Source organism: Platalea leucorodia, assembly GCF_965183815.1.
Source record: "Platalea leucorodia genome assembly, chromosome: 3".
NCBI lineage: Eukaryota > Metazoa > Chordata > Aves > Pelecaniformes > Threskiornithidae > Platalea > Platalea leucorodia.
Window position 1 is genome coordinate 34004271 of NC_138825.1, and position 26610 is coordinate 34030880.

Sequence of the window (26610 nt, forward strand, 5' to 3'; positions counted from 1 at the left end):
GGCTGCCCGTCCTCACTGGCTCCAGAGGCAGCTTCAGCTCTCCAGCTGCGGAAAGGGCCTCCTCTCTGCTTAGGGAGAAGCTTTCATTTCAGGGACCAGAGCAAGGGAAGATGTTACTGCCATTCTAAAAGGGCAACGCTACCTGTTAAACATTTGCTCCCTGGATGAACAACAGCTACACCACCAGCAGATCACGAGGAGAACAACAGGAAGGTACCAAGTGCCATCTGATCTGCCTGCCAACTCCTGCCCTGTTACAGCAGCGCCTGCACGCAAAGCCGGGCTGAGGGCAGAGCAAGAGGGTTCATACTAGGGATGATCCTCTGCAAGGGGCTTTACCTGGAGCCTGAGGTGCCCAAGCTCCAGCAGCTGTTACCACCACAGAGAAAGGGCAGCAGATCCTCCCAAGGCAGGCAAGGAAAGGGTCATAGCAGCAGAAAGGACTTGTGAGGCCACAAGAGGGAGGTGAATAGGGCTCAGGTGTTGAAGCAAACCAGGAGCAGAAGCAAGGGCTAGTTTACAGCAGAACAGGGCATGGCTCTGATGAGTCATTTTCCTGTTTGGGAGCACAGAATGAAGGAAAACCCTGGAGTGGACAACCCTGGGAAAAACCTGCCTTTGGGGGTTAACCAGCTCCTTCTACAAAGTAAGAGTGCATCCAGACTTGCCTGGGGACACAAACATAGCCTGTGTTACCTGAGGAAATTCCTGCCCTGTTATCATACCTTACTGGGAGCCCAAGGATGGGCAAGCACTAGCGTCATTCCTACTTGTCCCCCTGGAAACACCTCACGACCCTGCAGGGGCTAAGATGACAGTTCCTATCACACCCAAAGGCCATTGCACGCAAACAGCAGCCGGCGAGGCACGGCCTGCATCGCGCCTGCTCACAGTCACAGGAACATGCAGTAGCAGAGAGATGCTTTAGAGCACCATTTCTTATCTCTTGAATCCAGTGACCACCTAACCTTCGGGGCGGCGGGGAGGGAATCCATCTTTGTTCTTTTACAGTATTGCCACAATGCCATAATCGAATGAAAAACAGCTTAAGCTTTAAGTAGATGGACATTCATTTTCCTCCTATTTTGTTTGCTTCCTTGTGTGGGCGATGGAGCGCACAAAAGCTTTTGATCTTTTTTTCCTTCCTCAGTCACTGTCCACAGACCGCCTTCTAATACTTTCACAGATCACTGGCTTTCCAGGAGCCACAAATTTCAAAACACTGGCAGGGTACGGTAATCAGAGCATGAGCTGTGGGTTCACCACAGGCAAGTACTCAGGTAGTCTCTCCTGAGGCATCCAAGCCAATTCGTACAATACTCCTGATATTTTAGAGGATGATAAAACACGAGCTTTGCCCCTGCAGACCCACTGGTAAGGCAGATCCTTTACTTACAGACAAGTAATGAGTATCCCTATTTCCCAGGTCCCTCATGCACAAGACCCTATTATCTCAAGAAATCTGACAATCACAGTTCCCCCCCAATCTTTTAACACCTCCGCAAGGAACATGGAGACAAGGGAGCCCTCCTCTCTGCAGGGACGGGCAGCAACATCACATTAAAAAAAAAGGCAGTAGAAACATACCTTGCCAGGAAACAAACAAGAAGATTAAAACCAGGTACCCCAAACTGACATCCTACCTCAGTTTATTTCTCCTCTGCTTCCCTGGAGGTATTTAAAAGAAGGGTAGACATGGTGCTCGAGGACATGGTTTAGTGGTGGACTTGGCAGCAATAGATTAATAGTTGGACTTGATGATCATAAGGGTCTTTTCCAACCTTAATGATTCTATGATTCCCTCTCCAAAACACATATGACCAAGGCATTTTGCTTTCTTAAGGCATCTTTACATCTCTATCTTATCTGAAAATTCAGTCTGCCAGGCTGGTGCTCGTACAGACCAGATGACCTCCAAAAATGGATAAAAAGCAGCATTTTAGCAGTTACACAGCTCCACAAGCAGCATCACCCTCATTTTCCCTAAGCAATCTTCTGTGCTGAGACTGGAAGGGAGGGATAGGGAGGGGACTGAAGGAAAAAAAAAAAAAGGAGAAAAAAAAAAAAAAAAGGAAAAAAAGGACCCTACCTCCTGATGAGAGTCTGACCAAAGTAGAGATAAACAGCAACTATGTCTCAGAGAAAACAGCAAGAAACCCATTAGCTACAGAAACATGAAACAAACAAATAAAATCTAGCACAACAATGTTGAAAACGAAGGTTTTGGGCTTTGGGGAGGGGGTTGAAAAAAAAAGTCTTTAATTATTTTGTTTCCTAGCAGCAGAAATCTGTTCCCAAAGGGCCAAGCAGATTTCTCCCAGAAAGCTCCATGTCTACTATGGCCGAGATAAAAGTCATCTTTGTTTAAACAGAAGCCAAAGGTTAAAGAAAGGGAAAAACAACGAATAATATAGATCCTCAGCCCTTCCCAGCAAGAGCAAAGAGCTCCCCTTACCTCCCTCCTCCCTCACAGTCATTCAGGACAGCCCCCCGACACTAGTTTTGCTCAGAAAAAGCCATGAGGCACTTACCTTGCTTCTGTGCAGCGATGACAAGGACAGGGAGATCCACGACCACAGGCAAGACATTGAACAGGAAGACAGAAGGAGGCTTCTGTGCTGGATCCATCTTGCAGGGTAGAACACCAGCCCCTCACTGCATGCTCCAACTCAGGTCAAAATATTAAAGAAAGAACAATCTTCCTGTTAGAATTCAGGCAGGATAACTCTCTGGTTGTTCAAGGCAGAGAGCATTCAAATGCTGCTGGGTTTCACCTCTAACAAGAGGAAAAGCAATGGCTTGGCCTCCTCTACTTAAACCCAGCTGCTAGAGAAGAGAAAGCAGGGAGGTCCCTGCATTTTCATCCTACCTCTGCCACTTGTGTGCTGCATGGATTTCAGAAACATCCCTTTGCCTTGGCCCTTGTATCTGTAAAGCAAGAACCCCATAGCCAAACTTTTAGCCATAACTGAACCAAATAGATCAAAACAGAAACTGAGAGCCCTTTTAACAAATATAAACTAAGAGCCTTCCCACACAGCACTCAGACTCCCATCTGCTGCCTGCTGGTCCTCAGCCTGTGTCAAGCAATTATCCCCTGATTGCTTTTGCTCGTTGCCACAGCCCTTCCCACCTGAGAGCCAGAACCAACAGCTGGAGCTTTGTTTGGGGTCCCTGGGAACCCATGTACTGCAGGAATGTGCTGCACAGCCAGCAAGGCTCCCACTCAAAAGCTAGGCATGAGCTTCTCGGGAGCTCACGGTTAAAACATCACCCTTTGATGGGCTGAAGATAAACATGAAGAGTTGTGGCTTAAGCATGAATTTTGTCAGCAGGCTATTTCCATTAACAGAGACAGGGAGATCCATGTGTAAAAGAAACAGCTGCACGCATTGCATCTAAGATGAAAACAAGGTTCTGCCCCTGAACTCCAAGGAATTCCTCAGCATGTCCCTTGATTCACCCACAAATTAGTCCTAGCCCTTGTGTGCCCCCTGCTCACCCTGCTGTTCTGTGTCTAACTTCTCTCCCCTCCCACATCCCTGAAGGTTTCACTCCTGATGTTGGCTTTCCTGGCTTCTTTTCAGCTGGCCTTATTTAGCTCCTTCCTTTGAAGCAATCCTCTCCTGCCCCCTCCTCCTCTGAGTCACGCTCTTGCTGTCAGGATGTTGCTGAGTTAAGTAAGGGAGCTTATGGCCAGCGCTGCAGCCCTGCACTCCCTTCCTCTCTTGGACTAGTTATGTCCACATGTGGATTATAAGCTCTTAGATAACGGGACTGTCTTTTTTTTTTTTTTTTAAGTGAACTCCTGTGTTCCCTATGTTGTTCTGAAAGAGCAATGAAAGAGTGCTTTATGTATTTTAAGAGGACCCTTGGATACGGTAACCTGGCGGTTCCATGGTTAGCTCTTTACTATTGCAATGTGTGAGGAGGACGTGCTTTTGTTCCACTGTGTTGCTTGTTCCCCCAGAACAACCTGTGAAGTTTCTCACCAGCTCTGCAGTGACCGTGTCACTTAAAGAGCTGCATGCTCTTAACCAAAGAGAAAGACCCAGAGCTTAGCAAAAAAGTGCACCCAGACTCAAACTCACCTTTAGGACTTTCCAGCAAAATGCACAGAAAATGCAACTACAAAGAAATGTACTGAGACGCAGTGGGGGCAATATATCTTTAATTTTTTTGCTTTTGTTTTTTAGTATTACAGTATATTCTTATAAAAAGATACAGATAAAAAGGACACTACAGGATTTGTACATTTAATTCACTTATAGTCTTAAACTGACTAAGAAATGAGGATATGCCAAGGCATTACAGCAGCACACAACCTCCCACTTCAGTAAGCAGCACTGTACTTTCTCCCTTGGTGAGCAGGGACACATCCCAAAGTGATCTGTGAGTTTCAAGCTGAGCGGGCTTGCAGGGGAGGAGAATGGCTGAAGATGGGGATGGTTTGGAGGGGAGGTGTTGAGCACAGAGTGGCTCAGGTACCTGACATCCCCTTACAATTCTCCTAAAAATGGCAAAGGTTTTTAAAGAGCCTGTTTAAGGGCAAGTGTGAAGGAGGAGGGAAATGGCTTGTCATAGAGGCTTTTCTAGATCACTTGGGTGAGACATCCTAGTGGTGTACAGCTGAAAGGACCAAGCCCTTCATGAGCTCTGTGGAACATCTTGTAAACAGCCAAAGCTGCCTAAAGGGGAGTTTTGATCCAGGTGCTGCTTTGAATTATGCTGGTGTAAACCCAGAGCAACTCGTACTGCTCACACTGGATCTATTCTACATTATCACCAGTAACAGAAGACTGGTTTGGAAGATCTGGTTGATGACGGCCAACATGGCTTCACTAAGGGCAAATCACGCCTGACAAATTTGGTGGCCTTCTACAACGGGATTACAGCATTGGTGGATAAGGGAAGAGCAACTGATGTCATCTACCTGGACTTGTGCAAAGCATTTGACGCTGTCCCGCATGACATCCTTGTCTCTAAATTGGAGAGACATGGATTTGACAGATGGACCACTCTGTGGATAAGGAATTGGCTGGATGGTCACACTCAAAGAGTTGGGGTCAATGGCTTGATGTCCAAGTGGAGACCAGTGACAAGTGGTCTGACTTGTACTGACCCCTCAGGGGTCAGTATTAGGACTGGCGCTGTTTTAACGTCTTTGTCGGTGACATGGACAGTGGGATTGAGTGCACCCTCAGCAAGTTTGCTGATAACACCAAGCTGCGTGGTGCAGTTGACATGCTGGAGGGAAGGAATGCCATCCAGAGGGACCTTGACAGGCTTGAGAGGTGGGCCCATGTGAACCTCATGAAGTTCAACAAGGCCAAGTGCAAGGCCCTGCACACGGGTCGGCGCAATCCCAAGCACAAATACATGCTGGGCAGAGAATGAATTGAGAGCAGCCCTGAGGAGAAGGACTTGGGGGTCCTGGTTGATGAGAAACTCAACATGACCTGGCAATGGGTGCTTGCAGCCCAGAAGGCCAACCGTATCCTGGGCTGCATCAAAAGAAGCGTGGCCAGCAGGTTGAGGGAGGTGATTCTCCCCCTCTACTCCGCTCTCATGAGACCCCACCTGGAGTGCTGAATCCAGCTCTGGGGTCCCCAACATAAGAAGGACATGGACCTGTTGGAGCGAGTCCAGAGGAGGGCCACAAAGATGATCAGAGGGATGGAGCACCTCTCCTATGAGGACAGGCTGAGAGAGTTGGGGTTGCTCAGCCTGGAGAAGAGAAGGCTCCAGGAAGACCTTATAGCAGCCTTCCAGTATCTGAAGGGCGCCTACAAGAAAGCTGGAGAGGGACTTTTTACAAGGGCATGTAGTGATAGAACAAGGGGTAATGGCTTTCAACTGAAAGAGGGTAGATTTAGATTAGATATAGGGAAGAAATTCTTCACTATGAGGGTGGTGAGGCACTGGAACAGGTTCCCCAGGTTGTTCCATCCCTGGAAGTGTTCAAGGCCAGGTTGGATGGGGCTTTGAGCAACCTGGTCTAGTGGAAGGTGTCCCTGTCCATGGCAGGGAGGTTGGAACTAGATAATCTTTAAGGTCCCTTCCAATCCAAACCATTCTATGAGTCTACGATCTATTAAGCATCCAGACTCTGTCATGAAATGAGATGCCAAAACACCATGCTAGACTATTGGCATCCTTCTCAGCAGGCACAGTGAGCAAAATCTGGCTAACTTCAGGGGATTCTGGTCACCAAAACTACTAGTTAGAATAGTAGATAGTGTTTATATATATATATATATACATACACACACACGTATAAATTCTATGTTTTCAGTTGGCCAAATTGCGTTACTCAGGTTGGCCTCTTCAGCCTTTGATAACAGAAGCTAAGGTGGCCAATGGAGGATACCTATTTGGATGGTAGGCAACCAGAAATCTCCTGTGTCAAGTAGAGAACCCAAAGAGTCATAGCCCAACACCTGATGATTGCTAGAGACTCCATGGGTAGAAAACCAACCAGTGGAAAGATTTTGTTTACCCTGGATAATCTGGGGAGGTGGGATGGAGAAGGAGAGAGGGGAATTAGAAGAAATCCTTCTTCCTTGGCCTTGAAGATAGGAAGGAATATTAGCTCTTAGGAAGGAGAACTGTCCCAGTTTCTCCCACCAGCGTGTTAACTCTGGTGAGAAGTTACAAGGCATGAACAACTTTTGCCCATCTATCCAATTCTCTGGCATTATGGCCAGAATTTGCGTGGAAGGATGAAGTTTGAGTGAGCAACTGTGCAGCTTAACTCTTCTCAATCTTCCCAGCGTGATTCATGATGAGAAATAAACAGGTTTTATAGAAAGTGTTCTAAAATACCCAACCTGCATCAGTTTACCGCATACTCTAAAACACATGCTTTCCCAGAACCAGAGTGATTACGACAAAAGCAAAAGGAAAGTTTTTTCTTCCCTCCCTTCCCACAGCAAGACTGCTCACACGCATCCCCTTGCCTAGCTCAGCTTGCTGCACAATAGCCAAGTCAGCTGTCTAGCCGGTGTAATGCCCTGGCACGGTCTCAATAGTCTTTGCTGTAATGCAGTGTATACATACAAACATAGCAAACTAAAATAAGGCAAAATAAATAGAGGTGTCAGATTTACAGGTTCCCCTTAGAGATTCCTAAAACCTTTTTTTTTAAAATCATTTAACCCCCAAACAAACAAACAAACAAAAAAAACCCCAAAACAACAACCCAGAAACGAAACTGCATATATCATGTACATCATCAACTGTACAACTGATCTTCTTTCCCCTCACGGAAACTCCTGACTCAAACTTCTCCCATGCAACCCAGCTCAGAGTGTGAGCTTTCCTAAAGAAGAGGAAAATTCAGCCAGTGGGGCTGACCATTACAGAAACACCTGCCCCACAGTCTCCCACCAGGGCCCCTCACGATTCCTCTCCCTTCCTCAGACATTGTGAACACGTAACAGAAATGCTTCTGACGGATGCCCAGGTCGTCTCCCTATTGGGGAGCCTCTCACCCCTGAATACTAGTCCTACTTCTGCTCTCATAGGGAACCGGTGCCCAGATGATAGCTGTGCTGCAGGGCATGGAAGGGCCTTGCTGCCCTGAAGTCACTTTACCTTGTAGCATTTCCAGAGACTTATGACAGACTGAGAATAGTGACCCAGACCAAAGGGAGTGGGAGAGGGAGGGAGTCTTTTCTGGGGTCATCCTAATACAACCTGCTTAACAACGCAGAGACACAGAGGTGAGTGAGTGAGCGCTAGACCTCTAGGGACAAGGTCCGGAGAGTTAGAAAGTACCTCCTCTTCTAGGTGTGAAGAACTTCATCATAAAGTTGGCAATGACTACATTTCTGCAGGAAGCAGAACAAGCCCTCAATTATGCCCTTCTTTCTCACATCTCCTCCTCCACTTGTTTCCAAAGACAGAGTGATTTCACTTAAAATGCTGGTGCTAGGCAGAGGTGCAAGGACAACAGCAGACCCTAGCTCTTCTCCAGCTCTCAGTGCAATAAAGAGGTTATTCCTCAATGTTACATCTTACAACTGCTTGCTATATCTGCTCAGGCTCTGCTAGCACTAGAGGACAAGGAATAAGATTTTCCTTTCTCCTTCAGCACTCAGCAACTCTACCACAACTGCTGATGGAGAACAGAGCATAGATGCACTCACAGTACCCAAGAGATGACAAACAAGGACAAACTTGGCTTCAGCAAGAATCTGACGCCAGGCCCTAGAGCAGAGCCAACTTTTTTCCTTATCTTCTGTGTGGCCAGCCTCATCTCATACAGTAGACCTATTAATGGGCCTCTCCGCTTGTCATCACTTATATGAAATCACTGCTTGCCTCAGTATGTAACTGAGCTTTTCCAAAACCCTCTTTATGAACATTCACCATGGAGTCAAGAGCCGGGGGGGACTGTCCAGCATGCGGAACGAAGCCTTCAGCCACCATCACAGATTCAAAACAAGAGTTCGGGGCACTGGAGTGCTGAGAAAGTTGAGCTGCAGTGAATCAGGGGCACGACTCCAAGCTTTCTGTCAGTTCCAGTAACTATTCCACAGCTGATTTACAGGAGTTGCACAATCTCTCATTATTTGTGTATGAGTAAAGGAGGCGGCAAAACTACAGCAGCTTTCTTTGAGTCTGTCAGTGTGGCCGGAGTGCCGCGTACCATCATATAGGATCTCTTTAAATCGGGGTTGAACTGTGTACACAAATGGACAGAGGGCTTATCACTCTCTCTGCTTTTGCTACATTTGTGGCCTGGCAAAGTGACTTCAGTTTCAAAAAGCACAGCACAAACCTGGTTTGACAAATACCGGGGTGCGGGGAATGCTGTATTGATATTCAAGGGTTTTGCCCTGAGGTGTTTCTTCTCTGACAGCACTGCCATGCTGACAGTCTGCCTTATCAAACAAGTACCTGGGGAGAAAGCAAGCAAGCAGCCATAAATTGGACAAAGCCATGAGTCACAACATTTTGCACCAGGGCTGACCTTGGCACTACACCTGAATTTCTGGGCGAGTCCTAAACCCAGGGAGAACAAAGAGGGGGAAAAAACCAACAATGTTCTAATCCCTAAAAGCATCATTTTTGGAATTCAGGGATTATCCAAATCTAAAATCAACTCTATACCAATTTGGCACATATTACCACCTCTCATACGGCTTACATGGCATAGGTTATATGGCATGCTTTAAAACAAGACAAACAAAAAGGGCTGGGATATAGCATGTCTACTTCAAGGAGCAGCAAGGAGCTTGTTAATATAATTTACAAGAGACATTTCTAAAAATCCATTTTGTAATTTAAAATAAAAATGCTTAAAAAAGTGAGAGTTTTTCTTAAACTTTCAAAAACCTTTATGAAATACAGTCTTTGTTCTACAAGGTGCTTGTGTCCGCTGCAATGGGCATTGCTGTTAATAGCTAATCCCAGAAGGGGAGTGGGATAGTAAGGGAGGAGAATGCACCCAGCTCTTGTAAGATACCAGCTCTTTACGATGAGTATTATACAGAGGCGCGGCAGTCTGGAATGTCGTAAATAGGGAAACGCTGGGGTGGGAGACTCAAAATTCAGTAAACAATGAAACATTAGAGTTTAACAATTCTGACTTTTTTGCTTCTTTCCATAGTTTACATAATTATTTTACTCTCAAAGTGTTCAGAAAACCACCACAGTTTGCTTCTCCAATATCGGTAGTGTGTAATACTGATCAGGCAGCGTGCATGGCAGAGGAAGTTCTCTTCTGCAGACTTGGTGCAGAGCCTGAGGTTAAGTGACATTCAGAGAAAAATCAAATCAAACGATTAAAGTGACAAATAGAGCTTTTTTCACTTCCCTGGGATTCCTTGACATTTTGTGCTGTTGACTATTGATGCATAGTTTGTAGATGGTGGGTCCCTCTTCTCAAATGTTCTCTCTTTTCTTCCTGTCTAGGAGGAAGAATTCATCACCATTTCTTTCTTTTCCTCTTTTCCTTCTCCAGGGAAGATAATAAAAAAGGAAGACAATAATACTAATAATAATAAAAAAAAAGCCCATGGCAGCCCACACAATCCAATCACTTTCCTAGAGCCATGAAGACACACAGAATTCAGAATTCAGGTCTCTTGGGGTTCTTTGCTTCTTCGCTGTGTGCTTCATAAATGTAGCTTAAATACAATTTTTTTTTCCTTATGAATTAACCCATCTTCAAAGCCCGCTCGGTTTACACAATTCTGCATCCTCCTGGAAAAAATTCTTGGTTTTCATTATGGGACCCTCTGTTCATTCTTCCTAAGTGATCCCTTCAAAATGAAAAGGCTGTGGGCTCCAAGGCTCTCCTTCAACACCATTCATATCTTACTGAGTTACGTGATTCCCCTCGGTAGGAGTGGGGTGTGTGCAGTGAAGGTCAACCTGTTAGACAGAAAGACCAGTTCATGCCAACAGCAATCACGGCTAGCTTCAAGTGGAAGAGAAATCTCATTTCTTGCAGCCAGTGACCCCATTTGCTTTTTGCTACTTGTGACCTGTGGATGATACCAGGGAGCTCCCAATTTCTACTGGGCTGCACTAAGAAATCTTGCACAAACAGGTAAGAAATGTTGCGCTGTTTCCCACTCACCCGCCAGCAATGGCAAGAGGCTCCACAGTCATCTACTTGTAATCCAAACCTGGCAGTGGCTTAGTTTTCTAAAGAAAAGCCAGAACTTCTTTCCTAGAAGATACATTTCATAGCTTTGAGACTCAACCATCAACAAATTCCAGAAAACTGCTTCTAGAAAAGCAGAATCCAAAAGACTTTTGCAAAGTATTCTATGTTGATGCTGATTCTTGAATTTCAATTTGTTCCAGAACCTGATGCTTTCATCTGAGCATCACTTGCTTTGGACAGTGTAGGCCACACAAAAATACTATGCAGAACATGAGATCAAAAGCATTTTTCAGGTGCTAACCAATGGCTTATAAAAATCCAATTCTGGAAGGGAACTGGAAACCTCGAGAACCACATCTTGACAAGCCCCTGAAGGCCAGTCTAGATCTTGAAGAAGCGACAGGTGTTTACAGAGCTGCTCTGAAATTAGTCTTGCTTATTATCAGCAAGATGGAGAATGTGACTAGTTTTTACTTTGGCACACAGAAAATTATCTTTCTCCAGCTGTGAGGCAGTCTGCAAGGCCCAAGTACTTTCTGTCATCACCATGAGGCCTTTGATGACACAAAAAACTCCCAGAAGCAAATCTGTCAGCTCTGCACGGCCCAGTCACAGGCCCTGCTGGCTCCTCAGAGGCACTTTTATAATGGTTCAGATTAGGAGCACAGAAGAGGGATGAGAGGAAAGCTGATCATGGAAAGGTAACGTCTCTGGCCACAGACCAAAGAAATCCTTTGGGGCAGCTGTCAGCCAGGCGCCATCGCACACATTCATCTTCCTAGTTTTGCACTTTTTCATCACCTTCTTTTGGTTGATTATTTTTCTTCCTCTTGTAATTAATAATTTAGCTTTGTCACCACCCGCTCCCGGCTTGTCTCTAAGCCTTGGTTCCCCGAACGCTTGCGGTTACGCTTGAGCTTGGATAAGTCTTTGTCAAAGACTTCACCCGACCTTAATGCTGACACCAGGTCATCAAACTCCCCACTCTCTTCAGAGATACTTCCAGCTTTCACTTTCTTTTGTCGCCTCTCTTTTTCCCTCTGCTCTTTTAGCTGTGGAGAAAGACACAGAGCTTTAGGATTAGCTAACCAAGATGCCAGGTCACTAGGTACACTGCCAAGAACCAGCTAAGATGCATCAGTACAGTTTAGGGAAAAAAAGAGATCAGGACCTTATCCACAAAGCCATTACCTGTGCCAAGAGCAACAGGCAACCATGCTGGGCTTCCCTTCTTCTGCAGAGGTGAGCAGAGAGCAAGAGAGATGAGGGATAAGCAGCATCATATGATTGCCTCACAAAGCACTACCGTGCTGGAGCAAAGAGGACACATGGGATCTGTCTATGCTGCTGGTGTTTTGCACTAATTTTACAGTAGGATAGTGCCAGCAAAGTAGCTGTGCCAAATGACAGTCTACAAGTCATGCTGGCATAGGTAATTACCCAGCTTCTGGGTCCAGGCTGGCACTGACCTTAGTGTGGCAGCACCTACTGTGCTGACAGTACCTAACTTAGTGAGTTTGAAGTTAGTTTGGATGTGTCTATACAAACCACAGTCACTACTATAGTCACAAACAGCTTTGCGCTTGGGGCATAGCTAGCTAAATTGACAGGCAGAAAGGCTGCAGTCCTGCAGAACGAGATAAAGAAGAAAGCAAAAACCCCAGAAAGCCACAAGCTAATCTTACTGGAGAATGAAAATTGTGTGAGGTATCAAAACATCGACAGAAACCCTATCCACCAAACAGCTCATGTTTGGATGGAGGCAGCATGTTGCAGTGATGGGAAGAGGAAGGCACACTGCCTCGACTCTGGAAAGAGAAACTGGTTATAAACGCAAAGAGCAATGAAACAGAACTGCTGATTTTACAAATCATTGGATAGGTCCACCTGTCAATGCGATGCCCTCGGTCTCCCTAGGGTAGCTCCAGGGAGCTCAGTTATCCCCCTGCACTACTCAGCTCCAAGATTAGTGGAAATGGCAAGGGGTGGATGAGGCTGTCAAGAAGCAAGTTGCTTGCTCTGCATGCTATCCCCACATTGCAGAAAGGCTCTTTCCATAAGCAAACTGCAACCTCTCTCATGGTGTATTAGGCCTACGAAAGCATCCTAGTACTTTAACAGCAGGCTCCTGCAGTTTGCAGGCTGGCTGAGAGGAAACTTGAGCCTAAGTCCTGGCATTTTATCCCTGTGTCCAACAGTAAGGCTGCTGGCATTCTGGTATTTTATCTCTCTCCTCTTCTGAAAGGCACAAACCGGTACTTTTGGCACAGCAAACATTTAAAGCAGCAGCTCCCCACAGTGAGGCCTGGAGCCATGGCGGCAGCCGGGGTTAAAGCGCCAGCAGGGGGGAAGGAGGCAGGGAACTGCTGAGCCGTTCTCAGGCCTCAGGAAAGGCTGAGGTTAGAGGGGGAGGCTGGTTCACACGAACCCCTGGGGACACACACGTCCGTCTCCCAGCAGCAAAATCAATGATGCACAAAAGCTCTCTCGCCACATCAAGGCCAGGCACGGCCCCAGTAATCGAGGCATTAAGGCTGGCCAGAAAGAAATACTGCCAGTGCAGGCTGCAGCAGGTGCCAGGGCATTTGCTGTGTCACTGTACGCTGTCAGGAGACAGGCACGCAGCAGATGATGATGGAGTCTGAGTGGAAGCTGACCAGCTGGCAGGATCAAGGGAGAACTGGCTCCCAGAGCTTTTTCACAGAGCCTGCAGCCCGAAAGCAGGATACTCTGGCACTGGGCAGGGGCAGCACCATCCTGCAAAGTTCCGGGGCAGAATAGGCAGGGCTAGATTTGGTATCTGAATCCAAAAGAGGGTAATTTACAAGACAAACAGTTTGCTCTTGAGAGCTGACAGGACAGCCAGCAGGAAAAACGTCATCATTTGTGAAGAGAATGATGCCAAAGAAAGGTGGCAGGGAGAAGGACATAAAACAGTGACAGTGACAGGACATGAGCATTGGAATTCGCGCTCTCAACCTTTCTCTCTCGAGATCTGAAAAGGCGATGGAAGGAAACACCTTCCTGTGCCCAGGTCCTCACCATGGCCTCCATGCGTGCCCTGCGCTCCTCTTCTTCCTTTTTCTTCCTCATATTCTCCAGATCTTGCTTGGCCTCTGCAAATGACTGTAAGAAAGTGTCGAAGATGCCAAAAAATTCATCTGGCTGCATCTTGCCCTCGCTCTCTCCAAAATGCTTCAGTGCCTTGGCATACTGTCAAGGGGGCAGAAAACACAAGAGCAATAATTAGGCAGGCAGTTTGGTGAAGACAGCAAGGAAAGATTATGAGTAACCACACATGTAATTCAATACCCTCTGAGCATTCATGTGGCAAGAGCAGAAACTACGCGCCAGCAACAGAAGTGCCTCTCCTTAAGGCAGGTGCCTCTGTCCCTGAAGAATCTGCTCTCCTGGATATCCTTTGGGCAACATGGGGCAAAGGTGCTGGAGAGCACTAGCTGTCCATTTATAAAAAAAAAAAACAAACATATTCAGTCCCTGAGGGTGATGGAGTAATTTCAGACGACGACCGTCTGGCCACTTCTCAGCTGCAGCTGTGGGACAGCAGGGGCATGGAAGAGAGTGAGCTAGTTGAGGAAACAAGTAGTTTTAGTCCATCCTAACTACAAAACAACTAGTTTTAGCCCATCCTCTCCCCTTCCACCTTCCCCTCAAATCCACTTTTAAAATGGATGGAGTTAGAGTTTGCAGTAACATCACAGTCTGTCCTCTCAGGAGTCTTTTGCCATGTCATCCATCACTCTGGAGTCCTCTGAGTCAGGGTGTTGCCTGGGAGAGAGGCGACTATGGACAGACATGGCATGAGAGAGGGGCAAGGAAAGCAGCCAGGGCTCCCGGGCAGACTTAAAAGAGCGTGAATACATCACAACTGGCTTTTATTTTAAAAGGCAAATGTTGAGGCTGCAGGACACATGTGGAGGCAGCCAACTGGCAGGACTTCAGTCACAGGGCAGTCCTGATCGGGATATGGTAAATTCACAGCAACCCCTGGCTCTCAGACATCAGTCCGCAGTAGTTGTACTCTCTTCTTTGCTCTCTCACGCTCACAAACATGCCTCTGTACTCACCAAAATGCACTCAAATGCATGCACATATAGCATGTACATACGTGTCCGCTAAGTCCTATATAAGGGTACACATCCAAAAGCTGTATCATTGCCCAGCGACCTTCACTCACAAACCTCTGTATCACAACAGGCAGCACCAGCACCACATTCCTGACGGCACTAGTGCCCTGATGCACAGCTCCCCTAGCATTCCCTGCTTGCACTTTAACATACCACCACTGAGCAGCAGAGCATCCTTACAGACCTCAACATTTACCAAACCAAACCCGGACTCTCCCAGGCTATGAACTGCCTTCAAACTCTCTTGTGCGTGTATTCAGCTCATGCTAACACAGCCCAGCTTCCCTTTACTTAGGTGGGTGCTCTTGCAGAATGGAAAAGACAGTAAGAAGAGTTCAGGTTCCAATTCCAAGGACAAAATGAGTTTGCAAGCAGGTCTTATAAACCCCTCTGGCCCTGTACCAGGTAAAGCACAAAAAATGTCTCCCAGTCAACTGCAGGGGGAAGAAATCTCCAAGGAAAGCAGCTTCCTTCTGGCACAGCCTGAGAGATTCGGCATCTCCCCGCCTCTGCTTTCCCTGCCAGGCCCACAAAGCAGTTTGAAGCAATAGCTTCTTTTTTCCTTAAAAAGGCTGTGTTCTCAGCCAGAAACAAACAAAGAAACCCAAAGTATCTGGAAAAAAAAAAAAAAAAAAAAGTGTTGGAAGAAATGAAAGTTGCTTTGAGCTACCAAACATGGCAGGAGTTGAAGGAAGCACTACAGCAGAAAGTCATGGAGGGACTTCAGAGTATGGAAACAGCAACAGATTACTTCTCTGTTTTAACTCCTTTTCTCTGAAACCTCTGAAGACACATACATACATGTATGCACACCTTCTCCCTCTCCCCACCCCTCTCTGTATATATATATTTTCTCTGTATATAATGTATGCATAGTCTGCTTGAATATTAGGAAAGTGCAGCAGTCTCACAGTAATCCACACTGACCAGCACCAGCTCTTCAGCAGAGATAATACAGGTTGTCAATACCGCAGAGGGAGATAATGCATCTCCATGTACTATATTTTCTCAGCTTGCCTGCTCCAACGTGCCAATCAACCAGGGGAGCATGAGTGCCAGAGAAAGACTTCAGCATAGGCATTGCCACACTGCTTGAACACATAGAGAACCTAAAGTTTACTGCTCACAGGAGATGTGCTACCTGGAATCTCCTCCCACTTAACTTATGGTTAACTCCTGTGAAAATTGAAAATAAGGCACAAATTAAGAGCAGGGACTAGAGCTGCCAGCTAGAAGGAAGGCTTGTCCACCTCCCGTGAAGCCTGAATTCCAGGAGCAGCCCACAGGAGATGGCTGTTGTACCTAGTGATGCACCACCTCTGTTCTCTGTGTTCCTCCTGTGCACAGCAAAGATGAGTGAGGGGGTACACAGGAACTGAGCTGGTTTGAGCCCATGAATGCCTGTAGGGGTTTCCTAGTCTTTTAGGGAGGCTGGGGGTTGGAAAGGAGGGGGTCCTTGCCTGGGGCTCTTGGATCCTACATACATGGAAGTCTCCATTAGAGGGTGGTGTTGTCTGCAAATGTTCTGCACATGGCCTGTCACCCAACTGCCAGCACCAGCTAGTTCTTGTCACACTGGCAGAGGGGCTTTTGCCACTGGCTCCCCACTGCCACTCAGAGAAGGAACAGTGTTGATGTGCTGGAAAGACCCAGCAGTCTGGGAGCCTTCCAGAGACACTCATGAGTATAAGGTGTTGTGGTCTCTAAGCAGCAGCGAGGAGGACAAATCCTGAGAACAGCCCATCGCTGGTGCCCTGTAACGTGGCTTAGCAGGTCACAATCACTTACTGTAAAGACGAAAAGCAAAAATCTGTGAGCTAGATGTACCAGGATGACTACAAAAGAGGAATCTGCAGTTCACTGAAGTAAACATTTTCCTTCTTTCTCCACCCGCTCCAGAAAAAAGCTGACTGAGCAGAGGAAGGCAAGTCAGGAGATCCAGCCTCTGCTGCCAACTCTGCCCATGATGTGGCTTGGGAAGTCATGCTCCCTCTCTGAGCCTTCCTTGCTCCATTCGTTACAGAACAGAAAGTGTTGCCCCACAAATCTGATACAGGAAACGGCAAAAAAATCAGTTGTTCACATCTGTGGGGCACTATGTCAGTTCAATACACTATTGTAAAGAGACCCATGCTGTCTTTTCACTGTTTAAACTGCAACAGACCCCTCTGTTTTTATTACTTCTTCTGTTTCCCCATAGCTCTGGTTCTGCGATCATGTGTGCTTTTTCAAAGCACCGGTGCTGGGACGAAGGGTAGCAAGCTGCTGGAGGCAGCTTCCCCAACCCTGGTATGAAGCTGAGGCTCCTACCTGCCCACAGCAGCTAAAACCACACTGCCTGCCTCGCTCAGGGCGTAAGAGGCAGCACGGCACAGACCGAGGTGCTCTGGACCCCAGCCCTCCCTTCTGCTCTCCGCCACAGGATCTGTGTCACCCTGTACAAATCACTTGACTGCTTCATGGGCAGATTTCCTGCCAAACAGTACCTGCTCTCACGCACAATTGTGAAATCTGTAGCTAAGTCCTCATGCACGCAAAACGCTTCCCAGAATTTTGTGACGTGCTGTAAGATCGCGGAACAAGGGCTGAAACTTGCTTATTCCTGAAGTCATTTGGGGACAGATGACACGGGCAAAAGCAAGATGGAAAACTGTGTTTCAGCAGGTTTTCCACTGTAATACAGGATGGTATCTCCTTTTTTCATTAAAAAATTCATTTCCACACCATAAGGGCCCCCAAGCTCCATGATATAACAGGTCCACGAGCTCAGTGCCAGCTTTGCTTCCTCTGCCAAACTTTCCACTGAATTCATCCTCTTGCCAAAGCAAATCGTTTAGACAGTTGTTTATTTTAAAAAGCCATTTTAGCAAGGAGAGGGAAAGCGGGACGGCAGCACACACACTCTCTGCTGTGCTTGCCAAAGAAATGTTAAACAGTGGCAGAAGAGCTCTGGAAACGGCAGGAACGGAGCTCTATGAGGAGGAGGAAAAACAGCCATGATAAAAATTTCCTGCTGTCTGTGCTGTCTGCTATTGCGGGAGCAGCCAATGCACAAATGAATTATACCATGTAGCCATGCAACATGAACTGTCTTCCCCAGAGAAGTAATCTTGAGTTTGCTGTTATGAAGACTCCAATCCTGCACCAAGGCAGTTCAAAGAAATGTTTGTTCTCTTTATGGGACAGAGTCAGATCAGTTAATGGAAAGAGCCCGGCCGACTTCAGGCGGGGCTGGGCCCAGCTCTCCTTGAGCCTAAATGCTCTTAAAGGATTTTCCCAGAAGTTCAACAGTAACTCTGGCAGCCCCAAAATCAAGATACAGGTGCTATAAACATTTCTGATATGTTAGATACCAACCTGCCCTGAAGCACCTGCAGTTCCAAGTTGCTGTACAATAGCTATGTAATTTATTTACCAAATGGCTGTTTCTGACAGGAGGCTGTGGTGCCTGCTCATGCCCTTTGTAACACACCTCATCTTGACTTCCTCAGTCTCCGTCCTGATTCATCAGCCCCAGCGGCTGACAGAAAATACCGGTCCCCCAAAATGAATGACTGAAGTGCACAGCCTGTAACTGGCACTTGGACTACAGTATTCTTGTGTGCTTCACAGCATTCTGCCATTAATGACTATTTTCTTAAATGGATTTTGGCTTTCACTGCCTTGCTGTTCTTCAAAGCAGTTACTATATGCGCTAAGCTTATTAAATGCCTGTGCAGAGTCTGAGCTCCTTTCTCCATGATGATAAACACCCTGCTTGAGAGGAGCTGTCATGAGAAAGACTGCGGATGGACACTTTTCCTACCTGCCTCATCAGCCTTGCACAGGCAGCGGCCTCCATTGTGCCTCTATGGAGAAGCTTGATATTCATCATAGGAATGGCAATACCTGACTAAGCAGACTTTGTTCTTCTAGGAAGATCCAAAACATTTTAAAAACAGGTTTGTTATAAACCAAGCACAAAGTAGAACAGTTACGAAGCAGTCTAGCGATCTGAGTTCATACCTGTCAATATTTAAGTATGTTGTAAAGCTTCATATAGGGCAAATGCCACCTTTTTCAAGTAGGAAATAAAATTCATACCATGGCAGGTCACTGTTCCTCTGCCTGGGCATTTTCATTGCTTCCCCACAGGAAACACAGGGAAAAATTTTCACAAACAAAATTCAACCCCATTCTGTTCTTTTGGATGTAAAAAAGTCAATTTTTCATCTGTTCAGGCATGTAAAAACTGGTGAAGGATTCCAGGGCAGAATTTCACTTTCTCCTGCCCCCACCTTCCAGTTTATGGGAAATGGCAGAAAACATTATCCCTTGATCTAATCTATATATTCCCTTATAAAGTGGTATTGAAAGTGAGAAAAACACAAAAAGAACAAGAACCAGCTGTGCTAGGGAGCCTGTTTAAAGAGTCGTCTAAGTTTTCAATCAGTTCTTAACCAAGCCATCTGTTTACTGCATGAAGATAAGTACAGTTACAAGGCTTCTTCTGCAAAATGCCTGCATCTGACAACCTGGCCCTTTAAATGTAAAATATCACTTTCTTCCCATGGCCACTAATTGTAAATGGTCCTCCTTAAGCAAAAGGGCCAAAAAAAGTACTGCATGGGATTGTGAAAAATATCCTCTACAGAGAAGGTCAGCACCACACCTTGGTAATGGATTGTTTCCATAACTTAAAGGAATAAAGAAATGACTTTTGCTAATACTAAAGACACCTAAAAAAATAAAAAACTTCCCAGGTTTGAAAGATAATTTGTATTGTTTTAAATCCCAGCTGAGGAAACATGGCTCTGATTAACTCATGGCAATCAATTAGCCACATCTATATTTAGAAGAATATCCAACTCCAGCTGTTAAAACTAGGGCTTCATTATTATTAATAAATCTGTGAACCAGACCAATTCTTCCTGGGCCCATCAGGATATTTTTAAAAGTCCTCCCTCTCCCACTACCTTTTTTTTCAATTTGCTTTGCTTTGAGAAATCAAAAAAGAACAGGATAATCAGATGTCTTGGTCCCTCTCTTCCTTTAATTGGCTAGTTATAGCAGGTTTCCATGGTAAGAAAAAAGCTTGTGATTCAACAAACACAGAGAGCCCATTGAGGTTGGAAGATGTTATAGACTTTGAAATGCACATCTGGTTTGTTGAAAATTTCCAGCTTTCTTTTTCCTTTTTTTTTTTTTTTCTTTTTTAAGAAAAAAGAGGAAAAAGAGGAAGAAGAGAGGAAAAATAATACGAGACAAACATGAGAAATAGCTCAGCATTGGTAAGGACAGACAGTTCCCTTTTAGGAGTCCAAAAGCAGCTTTTTGCCAGTGGAAGAACCAAAGCCATAGGTTGAGCAGAAGTTGGAATGGCATGTGTTCAAACATAGTAAGGGTGTGTGAGGAGAAGGTAGAGAAACGTTTCCTAAGCATGTTATAGTCATTAAAATAAAACATCTCTTTATGTCGAGTGCTTTATGTTGGCTGTGTCTAAAAAAGCACGCAACAACTTCCAGACATATTGGTCCGTCTGTAGGGAGATCCTCTGGTTATTCTTAGAGCAAAAGAACGGCATTTTTCTTGCAAGTGCTTGACCAAGAAAAGTTGCATTGCTGTGCTGGAAATGTACCACTTGCTGGTTTTTAACCCCTGACTGACCTTGTAAAGAATCTGCACTGGGTTTTTGTCCTAATGTGCCAAAAGAAAGGACCACCACCGTCTACATCGCCAAACCAAAAGCAGGCAGTCTAAGGCAAGGACAGAGTGAATTCGTTTCCAGAAATGTGCAGCTAACTATAATGAAGCTGAAAAATATACCCAGTCATAAAGCAGAAGCCCCCAAACCATAGAAAACTGAACTTTTCACAGTAAATTTAGTGGAGGCACGGAATGTAAAATATTGCTTTTGTGATTATAAGGCCAGTATGGTGTGAACATTATTATGCTGGAAGCACTTTGAATCTTCTCAAGCAACATGACAGCAGTAAAAATTAGGCACATTATTTTCCACAAAATTTCCTTACAACATTAACAAGTGTTAGACTGCCCAGCTTTGCCTTCAGAGTGCTGCAATAAGTACTGCCGCACTGGCATTTGCCAGGGCAGCTAGCTCTAGCTGACAGCCAGTAGCTCCTGGTGTTTGCAGCCGCAAGTCAGTATTACCAACACCTCCACAGCAAGGAAATGCTTTTGAATTACAGAATGACATTACTGCAGAGCGACTGGATGAGTGAGGAGTCTTACTGTTCATATCCTCAGCCTGTATTTTGCGTACCCTTCAAAATCTAAGGCCTATCAATCCAACGGCACAGGTTTCATTAATAATGCAATAGGTACCTTAACGCTACAAGGACTGACACCAGCGGTGGAAACAATTCAATCCAAAAGAAATAACGCATTTGCTTCATAAAGCCAAGCACTTTTAACATGCCAGCCAACAAGGGCAGGTTTGCCATTACATATCGTTTACTTTAGAACTTGCTCTTCTCTAAACATTTTCATATGCTTATGATCTTTCCGTATAAATTCTTCCTCATTCAGCTGAGAGACGGAGGGATTAGTGCCAGACTCCAATCATCAGCGAAGAACAAGGACCTCCTTAGTTGTACAAATCTGGTAATGGAGATGCAGACAGTGAAAGGACAAAATGATCCCAGCAGCACCTGAAGAGTAACATGCGCATGGTGCTGGCTATGCAAGAAGGATCCAAGAACGTCAGACAAACCATGCATGTTTGGGATTTCTATCTTTGCAATAAAATACAAGCAGTAACAGGGAAGCATAAGGGGAAAAGATCAGGTATTCAGGGTTACCAGACTACCCAGAGGTGCATTTTCAAAGGAAAAAAATGAAGCACAAATGTGCCCAGCTGAATGAGCAGAATGGGATGAAGTCAGAAGCAGAGGGTAAAAGATGTAAGTTCACTACCACTAACCACTGAAGGACCTCTTTTCGAGAGATTGGTCAAAAGGCAGTCCCTTCAACACCACTGCATGGTGTGGTATCCTGGTACAAACACTGCCATCACAATTCTATGCCACACATGGATAATGTTAAGGAAGATTAGCAAGAAGTGGGCAAGAGCATTGAACCTTCTTTTAATCCTAAAATATATTCTAAATGGCTATAGACCAGATTAGTAAAAGTAAGAAACTTCAGCCTAAACCACTTCCAGTGTCTATTATAGTTTTTACTACAGTCCCAGCATCTGAAATTGCTGCTTCCATTTTGATTCAGGCTTTTGACTGAGCCAGTGAAACTCCAAACACTTCAACAGGTATTCTTACCTTGTCTCTAGCCTCATTGAGAAGGTCTTCTAACTCCGAGAAGCTGAAACTGGCCACAGTGATGAAATCGCTCATGACAGGAACGAATCTGTCCCCTGATTCCCGCATGCGTCTCTTCTGATAATCCAGTTCCTGAAAGAGAAGAAGTAAGAGATATAGACAGGCAAGCATCAAAAATTCCTCGCTGACAAGCAAGGGAGCAGGGAAGCTCACCTATTTCACTTGATGCAGAGCATGCTCTGCTCCCTCATACATTCATCCAGAGCTGTAACTCAGAAACCACTTTCTCACTAAGTAAAAGGTTTTGCCTTTCCAGCATGAGAGGGAAGGTTAAGGTGGGATGAAGGAAGGTCTTGGTCTTAGTTACGGTTCCCTTTATCCTCAAGCAACAACCACTCTCAAGAAAGCCATCAACATGTTGAATTTCTAAAGCAACTTTATAATTTAAGCATCAAGTACATGAAGTGCTGCATTTTTTTTTCCTATGCAAAATGACAAATAATAGAGAAGTCGGATTGTGTAACAAGTGAATTTGAAATTTTTAGTAGTGAGCTTCCCTCCGTCTTCTCTTCCCATGGTGACTCAAAAGGGTGTATACTTGGGAAAATGTGTACATGTGTGAATAATTTATATAGTTCCTAGCTCTGGACCTCCTCTTTAGTTCTCTGAAAAGCACTAGGGGGGCAGCAAAAAGACATCAAAATTGGTTCTCCCACTGAAGAACAAGCAGAAAGATATCAGGTGCAACACTTGCTAGCACCCTGCTAACCAATAAGCATTTGCTTGGATGTCGTAGAAGTCACAGAGTTATAAACTGGGGCTATTGTGATACGAAGATTTATGGGGGAAAAAAAGAGACAAGACATAAAACCACAGGAAACTAAGCTCTATTTGTCCGCTACCTACAGAAAGAAAAAAAAAAAAATTGTAAGATTCTTTCTTTCTGGCTCAAGTTTTTTAGTTTTAAGCCAAGACTACCCATGCTATCTCTTCCCTTACTCTATTCACCAAGCTTGTGGCACAGAAAGAGCTACAGAGCTCCTCAAAATGACTAAGTTATAGTAAGACTGGCAGTCTCCCATGCCTGTGCTTGGCTTGTGTGCTGTTGACAGTCTCATGGGGACAATGAAATCGTAATCTGGGCCTCATCTTTATTCTCAGATGAATAATCAGTGGGAATGATAAAGCCTTACTTTCTCTGTAGGGAAAGCAGCATGAAACAGCAGGTCAAGTTACAATCTGACCTTCTGTTCCCTTTGGAAAAAAATATTTTTGTGCTGGCTGAAACTCCAGCTACATGCATGTTTGGTGCTCTGTGTTACTGGTCATCAAAGTACTGGTTCACAGAGCCAAATGGGTAGGTTTATAAGCATCTACATGGAGAAACTCCTTGGGATTTGCTCCACAGCGCTGCTGAATGCAAAGAATGACTTTGGCCATCAACAATCTAAAATCAGATGTGATACATCATCTCATCTGATGTGAGTTGGAAAGAGAATGTAACCACTACAAGGAAAGACCACAAGGCAGAAAAGGGGCAGGAAAAGCAATGAGCAGGTGGCTGGAGAAAAGTCCACATTAAAGAAGTGCTACTTCCCCTGCTTTATATTACATCCTCTTCTCCACTGGTTTTCCTAACACATCACAAGGGACGGTCCCGGGAGCACTGCTCAGTTACATCACTTTGCAATGAATTGTCTCTATGTTACAATCACTTTGAATTGGACCTAACAAGTGCAGGAAATGTCACTTCACATGCTTCTAAGAATTATGTGTATTTTTTCCAGCCACTCTTTCCCATTCTAACTTTTACTCTAATTTTAGCTGAAAGTTGCTCTATTCCCTCTACGCCCCCCTCCCCAAGCAGGTGAGTATAACAGTTCTGTCATTTTACTCACTGTTGAAAGCTATGGCATTTGGGACTGTTACTGGAGAGCAATGTTTTTCTAAGTAAAATTACGATTAGGTGGTCTGCCCTTCAATTTTAAATTCAGACCTTCCCTGCAGAATAATTCTTCCAAAATAAAAAAACCCACACAAGTAACTAGCATAACTATGTAATCAGCCCGAGAGCGATGCCAGAGAATCTGTATCTTCCAGAAATCATCTATACTAGTCATAAAATCACAATAGCAGAAGCTAGCACTGCCCCTTGTGGGCTGGGCTGCTGGTTCTCTAGAGAGATGAAATGATTCACCCACGGCAGTGGTTTCTCAGGCGGTGGTTATGATCTCCTTGCTGTATGAGAGAAGGGCTCTGCTGACAGAATTCACTTCCTGATTTGGAGAAGACCAAGAACTACTTAGCTGTCCTTCTGGGAGCATCCTACACAAAGGTAACAGCTTCATGCATGTCTTGCAAATGAGTATGTCGTATTTTCACAAAGAAGCTGCAAGTCCAGGAAGGCAAAGTGTTACTAGTACCTTTAAGAACATCTGACTGTGAAACTATTTTTAGCTTTCTATTCTTAAGGGGCCTTGAAGAAACTTCTCAGTCACTGGAGCCAAGGCTGTGGTGAGAACACACTGGAATGGAATCAAGAATCACACCTTCCCCTCCTCCCCCTTCCACCTGACAGTGATCTTCTATTGTTGCTATAGTGCTGCTTTTTACACGCCAGAAAACCACGAACTGAGCAAGCAGACTGGGAGGTGCTGGCAGCCCCAGATGAAAAATACCATGGCAGAGAGAAGACTGAGGAAGGAAGATGGTGATTGAATGGGAAGGAGAGGTTGCCCATGGAACCCAAGTATGGGAAAGAGAAGAAAAACTGGTTGTAAAGGAGAAAGGATAAATAACCTGATCGCAGAAGGCAAAACAGAAGTAGGTACTCTCATTTCAATGGGGGGAATTGTCTGTCCCAGGCAAATCTGGGCCTCTCTTCATGTCATGAACTCCATGTCAGCCTTCCCTTTACAGGCGCTTTTGATTCCCAAACACTGCACTCCATGTATGCAGCTGTATCTCTTCTCATTGCTGCGTTCTCCCTTACCCCAACAATCCAGAAATAAAGTTTGGAAGTTTGTTTTTTCACGGGAGGATCACTGGCTAATTACATGATGAACTGCTGGAGACAGCCAGACAGCCTGGGGGCTGCTGACAGGGCAAAGATCCCTTCCTCTACCCCCAGAGCCAAACCAAACTCAGGCCAGGTGAAAGGAAAATGAAGTCACCACTGTCTGTCTCATAGTGGACGAGAAGGACTGGAGGGTCCTGTGCTGGTTCCTTGTAGATAGGTAACCCTTTCACAGAAACCAGCCAACAACTGGTCCCTTTGCCAGCAGTCCCAGTGCAGAATGCTCCTCATCTGGAATGCTCCGCTAGCATTAAACTGACGTCAGTTGAAAAAGACAGGAGAAACATCCTGAAGACAGAGGGACACTGGGAAGTGTGGCTAATAAAACCCTCTTTGAAAGGGCAAAGAACAGCTAAACATGGCACGGTCCCTCCTGAGTTCTGAAGACCTCTGCCTTGTCTCTCAGCACTACACTAGCCTTCATATATCCAACAGGCAAGAGATGCCGGCACCAACCTGAACACAGGATTTTGCTCCTATACTTGCAGAAAGAGAGAATGATGTTCTTAGGGTCAGAATATGTTTATCTGTGCAGATGACGGGTGTCATGGTTTAACCTGGCAGGCAGCTAAACACCACACAGCCATTTGCTCACTCCAAAACACAGCCCCATACTAGCTACTATGAAGAAAATTAACTCTATCCCAGCCCAAACCAGCACAATGGGAGATATTAAGGGACAGAGACAATAGAGTGACTTTAGCTTTTAATCTTTACTTTTTCAACTGCTGTGCAAACACTAACTTGCTGTTCCTCACATCAGCCCTTGTGAGAGGTAGGTATTTGTAGCTGCCGTTTCACAGAGAGGAGGCAAATGCATGGGGTTGTTCAAAGCCACACACATATGTCAACGGCATAAGCAAGAGGCAAATACGAGAGTTCCTACCTCCTGTCACCGAACACAGTGTCCTGCTCTGTGCTCTCCTGCCTCAGGAAGAGTCTTTCCCCAGGAACAAACCCAACACGTTAACTAAAGGAGGCTTCCAGGTCGGGGAACCACAGCTGACACACGACGTTGTGACTCCAGGGAGCATTTAGGCCCATCCCTCATCTTTAACTCTTATAATTCAGCACAGACAACTGTGTCAATGCACCATTTGTACTGTTCTCTGTTGAGATGGAAGGCTCTGCAGTACCACATACAAACTGAACACAGGCAACCTAAGTCCAGCTTAAAAGGCTTTCATTAATAGCAGGAAAAAATGCCGTTGTTGCTTTGCTTGCCAGCTCAGCTCCCTCATCTTTAACTAGCCTATCTTTTCCTTCGCCTTCCCAAGGAGTGCTTAGGATAGGTTAGGGTTGCATATAACAGTGCACTACCTGTTTACTACTGTTCCAAGAGCCATGTGAAACACTTGCTCAGCAGCCAGCCATCCCTCAGTAAGAACGAGCAAGAATTTTATTTCTTCTTTCAGTCCACGCCATTTGTCAAACTGTCCTTTTACTTTCCAGGCTGAGATCAAACAAGGTTTTCATTAGTTTTAAGTCTGC

The 26610-nt window shown here is 45.4% G+C and overlaps 1 protein-coding gene across 3 annotated transcripts in view; it reads right to left on the minus strand.

The window, feature by feature from the left end:
- Positions 1-11378: 11378 nt before the first annotated feature.
- Positions 11379-26610, minus strand: part of DAAM2 (dishevelled associated activator of morphogenesis 2) — a gene marked incomplete at its 5' end in the record, with an annotated part of 120449 nt that continues 105217 nt past the window's right edge. For 2 of the 3 annotated variants that reach the window (XM_082307852.1, XM_082307850.1), the window contains 3 exons: positions 11379-11673; positions 13664-13834; positions 22044-22175. In XM_082307852.1, coding sequence (XP_082163978.1) covers positions 11458-11673; positions 13664-13834; positions 22044-22175 — 519 coding nt within the window. In that variant the 3' untranslated portion in view covers positions 11379-11457. The remainder of the gene's footprint in view (positions 11674-13663; positions 13835-22043; positions 22176-26610) is intronic. The other variant, XM_082307851.1, reaches the window with a different exon arrangement.